The 12,137-nt window shown below is 45.7% G+C and overlaps 1 protein-coding gene across 1 annotated transcript; it reads right to left on the reverse strand.

The window, feature by feature from the left end:
* Positions 1-2,790: 2,790 nt before the first annotated feature.
* Positions 2,791-11,266, reverse strand: LOC135232402 (NUT family member 2D-like). The gene is made up of 6 exons (XM_064290959.1): positions 11,175-11,266; positions 9,841-9,980; positions 8,492-8,809; positions 8,085-8,152; positions 7,012-7,723; positions 2,791-2,918 (listed from the first exon to the last, which is right to left on the reverse strand). The coding sequence occupies exons 1-6, from the start codon at positions 11,264-11,266 to the stop codon at positions 2,791-2,793; spliced, it is 1,458 nt and encodes a 485-aa protein (XP_064147029.1).
* Positions 11,267-12,137: the final 871 nt, after the last annotated feature.

Here is a 12,137-nt window from a genome sequence, read left to right on the forward strand (position 1 = left end):
AATTTGTGGCTCAGGGGAATACTTTGGGTGTGGCTCTTCTGCCCTGAATTTTGGGTCTTCCTGTGTATTAATGGCAGGTTTGGATTGAGTTTCTCTGCTTGACATTTGGGCATATGAGGGAGTGTGCCTGTGAGGATTAGCTTGCATGTAAGGCCTTTTGGTTTTGTATATTTTGGGAATGAGGAAGGATGAAAAAGTGAGATTGTGCTTTTGCACAGGAAGTGGAGGAAATGAATTTGTGTATGTACTGGAAGCATGTTGATATGGTTATGTATGAGATTTTGAGAATGTGGCAGTTTTGGGACAGGGTTTCCATGTATTTATATAGGATGTGCAAGAGATATTTCATTGACTTCTGAGAGGATATACTGGTGTGTGTAATCGTGAGTCATTGGGTGAATTATTCTTGGAGTGTTCTACATGTGTTTCTTTGGAAAACGATAGGGCATTTGTAATTGTCTCTGGGCATGTCTGGAGGTTGGGGAAGCGAGGCCAGTTTCTAGAGCTATGTGACAATCTATGGTGTTCTGGGTGCTGTATACATTAAGTAAGTGGGAATCTGTGTGTGTGTGTGTGTGTTGTGCCTGGCATGTGTGGGCAATTAGGGGGGTCCTGTGTGCGTCTATTAGCTAGAGTTCTAGAAATGTTGATGTTTTGGAGTTTTAGCTGCATCCCTGAGTATGTGGTGGTTGCTATGACTCGGAATCAAATCGACAGCAGCGAATTTGGTTTTGTTTTTTTGTATCCATGGTCGTGTTTTGGGTGAGTGTATAGGGTGTTTGTGTCCGTATGAAAGCAGTCAGGGATCCACTTTGTGCCTATTGTGGTCTAATTCTTGGAGAATTTGGTGGGCTAGTTGTATGTGCATTTTCAGTGTTCATTTGGTGTACTTACATATATTAATAATACAGGTTGTATGTGGTTGTGTGTGTATTTGGTTTCACTGGCTCTCTGGGGTGTTTATTCTGGAGGATGTTGGGGGTTCAGTATGTATATTTGGAAACTGAGATGTCTTCTAGAAATCGTGCATTCATTTGGGAATTGTATATTGTATGTGTTCTAGAGATGTGTGATTTCTCGTGGGCCTGTGTTAGGGTAGCCTTTGAGGTTCGATTTTGAACTTGGTGGTGTTAGAGTGCTTGGTTTTGTGTACGGTGTTCAGTGAGTATATATGGGTACTATTGGCTGTCCATGTATGTCTTCAGACACATGTTGAGAGTATACATAGTTGTAGGAAATACTGTGCGTATTCGCGGTCCATAGGGCTTTGTTATAACAGTATAGGCAGTTAGAGGTGGTATGTTTGTGTATTTAGAGTGAGGGTAGTAGTTGTATGTGTGTGTTCAGGAGTTGTGTTTTCTGGTAATGTATAGTGATGTTTGGTTTATATATTGGCTTGGGAGTTAAGGGTCCTTCTCGTGGTACAGTTGGAATGTGTGTACATACTCATAGGAAAGAGGATCAGTTATGCTTGGATCAGCTCCAGTTAATAAGGGATAGTAGATGGTGCATATCTCTGCCCAAATGTGGGTCAATGACATCCGGCTGGTAGCTTGAAATTAGCAATGGCAGGATTATGTCAATGTTTGCAAATCGAGGCTTGCAACACTTGCAATGGAGAGTGAATTGATGACATTGGTCACGTGTGTGTGTGCACGCATGTCTGTCTGTGTATGTGCCTGTATGCTAATAGAATGTGCTGCCGAGAACATTTAGGCATCACTTGGGTACTTATTGGATAGTGTGAGTTGGGCATTTGGGGCCTTATGCCCTTCTATCTCTCTATGGAAAAGACGTGTGACAATATGGTATCCTTTCATCTCACTTTTCAATCCCTGTACTTAATAAATAATCTGAGAAGCCAGAATATATGAAGAAGTATGGGCATCAGCATTGGAGGAATGTCACTGACAACCTGGGATATGCAGAAGACAACCTTCCAGGCTGCCACTGAAGGAAACTTGAAGAAATACCTGATGAAGGCCAAAGACCACAGTCTTCACCATGGATTACACCTGAACATAAAGAAAATGAAATCCTCACACTGGACAACCAAAGTAAATAGAGACATATTTGAAGTTGTCAAAGATTTCATGCCTCTTTAATCAACAATCAAAAACAATGGAAGCAGCAGTCAGGACTTCAAAGGATGTTTTGCCATGGGAAAATCTGCTACAGAAGACTCCCTTAAAGTTATAAAAATGGAAGATGTCATTTTGATAAAAAAAAAAAAAAAAAAGGGTGCACCTGTCCCAAGCCTGGCATGGCAGTCCCACCCCCACCAAAAGGCTGCCCCTCAGAGCTGGGTAGCCCTTCTAGACTCAAAGACCACCAGTCACCAGGAAATAGAGAAAACACAGTCTTAGCACCTGGGCCTGGGAAGAGAGAGTCCCAAGAACCCTGAGCTGATGGGACCTCAGTTAGCTGAAAAACTGCCAGATACAGGCTTGCACAGCTGGAATGTCTCCAACCTTGGCTGTGGGTATGCTGAACCTTCTGATGTGTCCCTTTGTTGAGGTGTGTAAGGATGCAGGTGAAGGTCTTGTTCAATCCCAAGCAAGTGTGCGGGGCCTTTGAGTTGATTCTTACTCATAGTGACCCTACAGGACAGAGTAGAGATGCCTCATAAGGTTTCTACAGATGCCCAATTGATTTAAACTGCCAAGCTCTTGATTAGCAGTCATAGCTCTTAACCACTACACCACTAGGGTTGTTAGTGCCAGTAGGGACTTTTTTTTATGTGAGGGGTGTCGGTGTGGAATACTTCTCCTCTGCTTCTCTCTCCTTCCCCTACACGCTCCCATCCAAAAACCACTCCTGCTGTGAGAGCAGGATGAAAGTTTTCTCACATGACTGTTCTTGTTGCAATGACTTGGGGTCAGCACCCTCATCTCGCATGACCAGTTTTTCTACCAAGCCTCTCGAAACAACAACAAAATGAATGCTTTTTCAAATAATTTTCACTATAATACCCTGAAAATTGTGTTCGTGATGAATAAGAAGACAAACATTCTTTCTTGAAAGATGATAATACCACGGTTCCCCCAAAGATTGCGGACATAAATTGATGAGCCCAGATGCCAAAAAAGCAAGGGTGTGTGATGCAGACAGGTGAAGCTGAAGCTGAGAAGTAGTGCTTCATGACCCAGAATGGCCAGCTAGGAGATACTTGGGAGCAAGTGTGTGTGTGGATGGGGATTTGACTTGCGTGAGTAGAATCTTGCATTGGTCTCACGATACCCACCCATTTCAGGGCCGTGGGGCCCTAACTAACAACTGAAGATCCTAGGCCTGTAGCATTGTATGCACTTTTCCTTCAGAGAAAAGGATTTTCTGCCTTCCTCACCCTTACGTCTGCTCTCTGCCCGATAAACCTAGGTGCTCAAGAGAGTTTGATGACTATTCAATATCCCAGATAATCAATATGACCTGCAGAGATTTTGTGAAATTGGTATGCTGGTTTGGTTTGGGTGCTGTGTTTTATGTGTATGGAACCAAGATATAAATTTGACTGCAAATTCAGTTCTGTTCTTCTGAGGGTAAGTCATAACAGCTTAATGTTTTCTGCCTCTTTGTAGTTTTTCCAGGTAAAATACAAGCCACTTATTGACTTCAAATTTCTGTTAAGCAGTGACGAATATTGTTGTAAATATATCCCCAATATTACGTGAGGAATCCTTGGAGGCCTGTATTTTCTTTGCTAAACCCGGCAAGTCTATTCTTGGGGTGACTTTGAAGTTTAAGGGAATGTTAAAGTTATCATTGTAGACTCTAGACTAAAGACATACAAATAGGATCGTTGATGCTGGGCGTAGAACATTGACTTTATTTTAATGGAACAATTGACTTTATTCTAATGGAACAAATATACATATACATTGGGATACACCTCAATTTTGTAAGGAAGAAGGAAGAGCCAGGGCCAAGATGGCAAAATAATCAGACGCTTCCTGTTGTTCTTCTTACATCCAAGACATGAAAAAGAAGTGAATCGATTCTATATGACAGTGTAGAGGCCCAGATCATCGAAGACAAAGCTGAGGAGTTGGACTGAGCAGCAGGATGCGGGAGAAACAGTTAAAAAGCAGCAAAGAAATCCCAGTTGTGAGGTTGCCAGCACCCTGCTGGCTGGGTCAACTGGTGCATGGCAGGCTGAGGAGAGCAGTAGCATTCAGGATAGGTTTCACCATGTCAGGAGAGGCTGGGCAGCGGAGAGTCTGCAGATGCCTCCAGATCAAGATGGAAATGTACTGGACCTGCGAAAGTTAAGTGTAAGCTTCTAACCTACTGCCTACCGTGTGGGAGTCAAAATAAGCCCTCCCCATCTAAGACTCTAACAGGGGAGAAGAGCCTGTTTTCCCTCTCTGCACCTGCCCCCTGCTCCCTGCGGTCCACTCTGAAACCAGTCAGGTAGTATGCAAGAACTGCCAGTCCTCTAACCCAGAGCTCAGGGCTCTCTGCACACAAACTAGTCCTATGGCTGTAACAATTCACCATGCCACCTCAGCTGGGAAGTCAGGCCAGGCCTGCCTCTTTGCCTGGACACTGGCATAAAGGGTCTGAGGACATGTAGCACCGTTCACTCCTGCCTGTACCTGTGTGGGCCATTTCAACACCAAGAGGGCATACACTTGAAGTCTATTTTCAACTGCAACAGCCAAGGGGCAGTTGCAGATTTGTGACATTTGATGTCGCCCTGCCCATTAAACAGGCACCTCATCCACACACATCAGGGACCTGAGGGCTGGAGGTATCACCCAACTCCATCTAGCCACGCAAGACAGGGGTGTGAGAATATACAGTGCCTCCGAGTCCCTACAGCCAACACCACTGTGTGCCAAGGACCGGCTGTAACACTCCTTTAATATCCCAGACACCCTGAGAGGTGTACAGCGTTATGCTATTTTCCCAGTGAAGATCCTGAAATGTAGAGGACTTAAGAGGAATTTTCTAAAGTCAAACAGCGGGGAATGGAGGAGCCAGGGCTCTGTCCTTCACTTACCACATTGTCTTTCAATGTTGGATATGTACACTCCCCTAAATACCTGGGATACACCAGGATTGTTGGTTATGCTGAGGAGGACACTCTATGAGGTGCCTGCATGTTGTTGGCCGGAAACCTTCTGGGACATGGCATTCCTGAAAATTCAGAGGCACTTGGAATAAAATTAGAATTTGGAACTTGGAGAAAAAAAGCATGAGGCTGGAAGGAAGCTTTGGTAAATTCCAGGGAGCTTCCAGGTTGAGAAATAGAGCTACTGAGGAGAATGTGCTGATGAAGTCAGGACGTGGACACCTGGATTTGAGGAGTTAAGTGCAGATTGGAGGGCAAGGACTTGACAATTCTGAGGAAAGACCAGAGGTGTCCTCTCCCCTCATTCTCATCTCTTCATCTTGATTTTTTTCCCCAGCAGAATCTTACTTGCGGAGGTCTCCATCCAGATCCCAATTAGGAACCTCCCAACACGGGAAGCAGCTCACAGGCACTAAATGCCACACCACTAGAACACCCCTGGTCTGAACATGGGGTCTATGCAAGTGCCCGAGCAGTCAGACAACTGATTCCTTAGCACTCCTCAGCCCTTCCTACCATCCCTGCTCACATCTAGCCTTGCACACTCCAGACATCCAGGTCTGCCATGAACCTCATGACATCTCTGCTTCTCCTGGACTTTATCATTGTTGTGTAAGGTGAGTTTCCTCTTGTTTGTAAGGAACTATTTTAGGTGTAAGTATAAGACCAAATCTACATCAATCTAACCCTAGAATTTCAGTCATCGTTTGGGAAAGAAAGGGAAGAGTGCTTATAGGATGTTCCTTGGAAGATTCCAAAGGCACCTGAGGTCAGTCCCCTTGAGCACAGCAGGATGGACCTTCCCAATTCGGTTGAATGAGATTCTTTCCTGTCCACAAATAAGGTAAAGGGACTTCCTAACTTCCCTGTCTACTTTCATAGTTCATATGCACACTATCAAAAGAAGGCTTCATAAATGTATGTCTAACAGATTCCATCTCATTCCCTCCTCACCGAAGGTAGCATATTACCATTGCTTATTTAGAAGTCCTCTTGAGAATTCATGATAGCATTTCTTAGAGTAAATGCAGAGAAACAGAAAGCCATGACCCCAAGAAGCCAAGTGTTGATCCTGTCAAGTCAAATAAACCACACAGGAAAATCCCTGGGTATGCTGAGGATCATTTTAGATCTGTTGTCTGGCATCTTTCTAGGAAAAAGAAAAAAAGCCCCTTCAAGAAAAGTACAGCCTCAAGGCTCAATTATAGGAACATTAGTTAATGATCAAGAAGGCTGCAAGGTTGAAATGCAAGTTCCATTAATAGATTGTTAAGAGACAGAGATATGCATAGTATACCCACAGAAAGCTCCCCAAACCAAGCCACAGCTAGTGAAAAATGGATGATAAAAGTGATCACTGGCGATTTATCAGTGAGCCTTGAGCGGCCAAAGCCAGACTGTCCCCAGGAGCATCCTAAGGACATCAGTTAAAGCTGGAGGAGAGAACTAGGTCAGTCACATGTGGGTCAGGAACACGGGGGACACCTATATCTTTTCCTTTTCACAGCACCACAGTCCATCCAGCATCAGAGGAGGGCCAGAAGAAAGAGTCAATGACAATTTCTTTCAACAAAACTATCTTTAATCCCAATTTACAGAGGACTATTCTTTAAGTTTTTTTTTTTTATTCTTTAAAGTAAATCTACTGTTCTTCATCTGCCACTATGGAAGTAGATGTGCACCCTACCCAGGCTTTGGCCTCCCTCTCTGCCATCATCGTATCTGTACAATAGCCAAAAGTACCACTGGGATAGGGGAGGAGCATTAGCCTAATAAGTATGGGGGAGGAGCTGACAACCCTAACCTATCTAAAGGACCCTAACTTGATGGTCTGACCTATAGGAGAGCTCACTAATGGCTAAGAAGATGCTTCTTTCTTTTTCCATGAGTGGAAGGGTCACATCTTCTTTTTAGAGACAGCGAGGGTTGGACCTCACCCACAGTCAAGGGTTGCCTCCCAGAGACTCCAAGGTCAGCCCCTGAGTAGGGCTGCTTTGCAGCAAGTGATGGAGCTCTGACTTGAGGTGGGATCTTCCACTTCACAGCTGTATGTCCAGGACAGCTAAGACTCACTGTCTCCGGAGATCGGGGCTGGGATTCTCCCCAGGTACCCCGAACTCCATGGTGCAGAATGCTGGAGGCAGGCAGAGGACTCTTGGAAAGACTCCAGGGCAGTAGGCTTTCTTGAGATGCCAAGAGTAAGTCAAGGCTGGGGAGTTCCTCCTCTTCCTCTTCTTCACCGGACCTTTCTCCTTTCCCAGGTGTTCCATTAATAGGAGAGGCTTGTAAGGACATTAAGGTTTCTCTGTTTCCCAATCTAGGGGAGGTGCAACCAGGACCCCGTTGAGGAGAAGTTGATTCTTCAGACTTAAGTTCCTGTGACATGGGACTCCACATAAAGGGAGCAAGTTCTTTTGACTTAGACAAATTACTGTAGCTGCTGCCATCTTTTGGCAGGTCATCTGTATCCAACTCTTTTGTGCTCATTTTCTCGCTCATCTGTAGTTGGATGCTGTGGTTATCTGTGCTCCCTGCGTCTTGACTGGTCCTAGACTCTGTACAAGGTGACTCCATGGTTGGCACACCATAAGTTGGGGGTGCCTCCACACCTACTTTTCCTTTCAATTCCAGCAGTCGCTTCTCCACCAGCTGCAAGGAAGGAAAGTGGATAATTACTGATTCTGTACAGACTGTGAGAACACGTGGCTGAGTGGGTGGTGGAGACCATAGTATTGGGGCAGGATTTAGGGAAGTCAGTCACATGAGTGTCCTTCAATAACTAGTACTGCAGCTCTGCCTGTCCATCCTCTTGTGTGGTTTTCCCAACCGCAATGCCTTACCACTCCACTGCTCTTCTTGGCCACTCCGTTATCTCTTACCTCCTCATTCTGCACCTGCTCCCACACCTGCAGCTGGCCTTCCGCAGAAGCCATGACAGCCAAGGCACTGTCGGGTTAGATGAAATCCTGTGGGTTTCATGTTATGATTCTCCCTTCCTCCTCTGGTTTACCTGAGTGAGAGTGAGTCCTTCCTCTTCCTCCAGCTCCTGCCTTAAAGACATGGGATCTACCTGAGAATCTGGAGATAATAACATTTCCAGGAATTGAGGGTGAATAACTGCTTCAACCTGAGAATGGAAGGAGGCGACATGTGAACATCTTTGACAAGGAGTAACCAGTGATTTAGAGGTTCTAGAAGAGAATCAGTAATCTCCCTCTCGAATTTGCATCCAGTATTGCATTAAAATATCACCACCCCAATCTACACCTACGCAGACACTCACACACACACATGTACACACAAGAAAAGGACACACACATCGATTATGGAGGAAAGAACTGAGCTTAATTACAATGTCTGGGGTAAAACTCTAGATGTTTGGTGGATGGAGCACCAAAGTACAGAACCCACACACACCAATCCTCAGGTCCCGGCCCACCTTGGTGATAAATGCTTCCTGTGCACACAGCTTGTCAATGTAGCTCAGGAGTCCTGGATCTGGGTACAGCTCATTCGCTTCCTCTTGTTCCTCATTTGCTTCTTCTTCACATTTCCTGTCTGGCTCCACAGTGGCTGAATGGGCAGTTCCCAGGAGATCTTCCATAATTTCAACATAATCTTTGACGGCTTCAGGAGGGGTTTCATGGGACCGCTTGGGCTCCAAAGGGTGCTGGGGTCTGTGTTGATGTTGCGTAGGGGGCTGTGCCATGGAACCTCCCTTCTTTGGAATGAACACTATAGAAGGGTTGGAAAGAGGATGTTTATGTGGTAGCAAATTCTGGCTCTTTCCACCTGTTACGGATTGAATTGTGTCCCCAAAATGTGTGTGAACTTGGCTAGTCCACGACTCCCAGGATTGTGGGGTTGTGCACCAATTTGGGATATGATGTGATTATCGTATGTGTTATAAATCCTAACCTCTATGATATTAATGAAGCAGGATTATAGGCAGTGGTGTTAATGAGGGAGGCCTCAGTCTACAGATTCGATTGTATCTTAAGTCAATCTCTTTTGAAATGGAAAAGAGAGAAACAAGCAGAGAGGAGAGGAGCTTCATGCCACCAAGAATGAAGTTCCCAGAGTGAAGCCCGTCCTCTGGACTCGAGGTCCCTGTGCTGAGAAGCTGCTAGACCAGGGGAAGACTGATCACAAGGACCTTCCCCGAGAACCAACAGAGAGTAAAACCATTCCCCGAGAACTGGTACCCTGAATTCAGACTTCTAGCCTTCTAGACTGTGAGAGAATAAATTTCTGTTTGGTAAATCCATTCACTTGTGGTATTTCTGTTATAGCAACACTAGATAACTAAGTCACCACCCAAACCCATGTTGTAAAGGCAGAATTATGGAGACACTGTCATGGTTTCTGGTAGGGCAGGCACACTTGAAGCCACAAACAGTGTGAGAGGAGAAGATGGAAGAGGCAGATGGTCCAAGAGAGTCAACTTATGGGGAAACTTGAAACTGCTTCTTTTTCAAGAAGTCTCATTGAGACCCACATTTAAAGCTGATTAGGTATTGGAGCCCACATTTGATAATCCATGTGAGACAATAGTTATAAAACTTGACCACCTCACTACTAGTGTGTAAAGAAGAGCAGTGGAGACCCCAGGCATCTGGCAGTCTCTGCTGTTAGAAATAGCCATTGTCCCCTCTTGAAAGAAAAGCACCACAGGTGAAGACAATGCCTTCTCCCAACAAAACCAGTCCCTAAATACCTCCTTTGACCCCTGGCCCGTGGCTCCTGCTGAACTTGCTTAGCCATACCTGGATGCTGGCCAACCACAGTGGATGAAGGCCCGTGAGGATCAAGATTGCGTGGAGCTGGAGGAAGCAGGCAGACAGACGCATTCCTCTGCTGCAACATCTGAATCTCTGACTTCTCCTCTGCCTCAAACTCCATAAACCTGACAAGGGTGAGGGAGGCACAGGGTGTGCTGAGGAGAAGACAAGATGTACCAGGAGCCCCAGGACCAGGCAACAGCCAATTATGGGGCAGTGAAGAAAGATGTGCCTTCAATGACCTGTCCAGGTGCCCAGTAAGTCCATTTCCCAGGAGGCACAAACAAGGTTTGGGTCCTTTACATGTTCACCACATCATCCCTTCACCTGCAGCACAACTCATCATAACATAGGAAGGTTGTGAAGGAAATGAGCCCGGCCTTCTTGGAAGCTCCTCCTGACACAGCCATAGTGCTCACTACCTTTCCATACCCTTAGCACCTGATGGCACACCACAACGCTGACACTGGTTGGTTGAATTGAATCAGACCTACATGACACACAGCAGGACCCAGTCATGCACACCGTTCTCCAAGCCTCTCCTGCCCTTGCCTAAAACACACACAGTAGAGGTGACAGCCTGAACCTGGAATGGGATGAAGTTGATTGCAGATAACACCAAGGAGTAGTTCCTAGTGTCCCAGTCCTAGTCTCAAGCTTGGAGGCCTTGGGATATAAACCAGGTGGGCAAGTGGTCCAAGAGACATTTGGAAAAAAGGTGGAGTATGAGGTTTCACAAAAGCCTCAGGTTCCTCTCATGACTTTTTTTTTTTTTAAACCAAGGGAGGAAAGGCAATGAGGGACAGAAGCTCGTCCAACAGGGTGACTGAGATGCTGTCTTCTCATGAATACAGCTTTCCAGCCTGGACCATTCTTGGACAGTTGTAGAACAATTTTGTAAGAGTTGTCATGAGGAAGAGTGGCCCCAAATTCCCTGTTAGCTATATGGACGTTGACGCAAGCAGGAACTTGGCTGGTACAGCATATCCCCTCATTTCAGAGTGTCTAGAGCTTGGACCATATCTCCTTGGGTAGCCACAGTGTTTCTCCCCATTCTGTCTTAACACTCCAGTATGGGGGCATCTACAAATCCAACATGTAGAAGGGGTGAATTTCTTGATGAATGCAGAACAGAAAACTCCAAGCAGTGAATGTGTGGTAGAAGTTGTCTGAGGGTAGAGCGGGATCATCAGGGAACCAGGAGCCCTCTCCAGGTGCACACCTCCTCCTCACACACACCCTCTGATTTGTACCAGCCCTCCTACTTCATTCACACCTCATTGCTCAGTCCCAACAAGGCCAAGATGCCATGGACTCACTTTTCTGCCATCTCATAGAAGATCATCCGGTCAAAGTTGCTCTTGAGCTGCCATTCCTGTACAGACCGCCAGAGTCCCTCCTCCAGGGTCATGGTGGGCTTCAGTCTAGCCAGGGATGGCAGGACTGGGCTAAATATCCATGCATGTCAGTAACTTTCGACAAATACATATCTCATCCCCATCTTAACACCACCCCTACACACATCCTCTGCCCATCATCACATCTATCTTGCTATTTGTCCGTGTCAATCCCTCTTCCAGTGTTTTAGATTTCAAGTGCTTTTGCCTCCAGGATACCACTTGCTGTTTTGGAATCCAGGGAATCCCTAAGACTGCTTGAAATTTGGATTTAGGGGACTGTGTCTTTATTCCTGGGCGAGTGGTGGGCAGTGGGAGAGGGAAGAAGATGCCTTCAGTCTTTCAGCCAATGAGAGCAACGTGTATGTGGAAAAACATCCTGTGGAATGTGATAAGAGTTCGATATTGATTGACCTGTTGGGAAGCTCAGGTTTGAGAGAGATGTAGGGCCTGCTCTGAAGAGATAAAGCTTCCCACGTGACTAATCACTCTGCCTTTCATTCACAGAAGTCCGTGACCCTGCACTTCATTGCCAGTTTCCACTCACACATACTGTAGCTAGGAAAATTTCACTCTTGTAGATACTTTTTTTGGACTACACTTCATATATTAGGTCATATCATCTTCTTAGCTATCCTCTTAACTGTAGTTGTCTCCTTATTTGATGAGATACTCTAGGGTGAAGATGTATAATGCCCTGTTCAGGATTACAAATCTAAGGAGGACAGAGCCCAAACCCTTCACAACTATGCATACTCTACCACCTCCCTGTTGTAACTGGAATTCTCTAGAGGAATGAGGGTGGGAGTAAACTTAAAGTGGTTGTCCTAGGCCTTGCCCGTTTCCTCTCTCCTCTGGACATGATACGGCACTGGCCAAGATATG

The sequence above is a fragment of the Loxodonta africana genome, chromosome 9, assembly GCF_030014295.1.
Source record: "Loxodonta africana isolate mLoxAfr1 chromosome 9, mLoxAfr1.hap2, whole genome shotgun sequence".
Classification (NCBI taxonomy): domain Eukaryota; kingdom Metazoa; phylum Chordata; class Mammalia; order Proboscidea; family Elephantidae; genus Loxodonta; species Loxodonta africana.

Coding starts and splice junctions, on each gene's coding strand:
- LOC135232402 (XM_064290959.1), bottom strand. CDS start 11,266: ATGACCCTGGAGGAGGGACTCTGGCGGTCTGTACAGGAATGGCAGCTC. Junction 8,153..8,491: donor GGGCCGGGACCTGAGGATTG/GTGTGTGTGGGT, acceptor TATTATCTCCAG/ATTCTCAGGTAGATCCCATG. Junction 7,724..8,084: donor AAGGACTCACTCTCACTCAG/GTAAACCAGAGG, acceptor CCTTCCTTGCAG/CTGGTGGAGAAGCGACTGCT.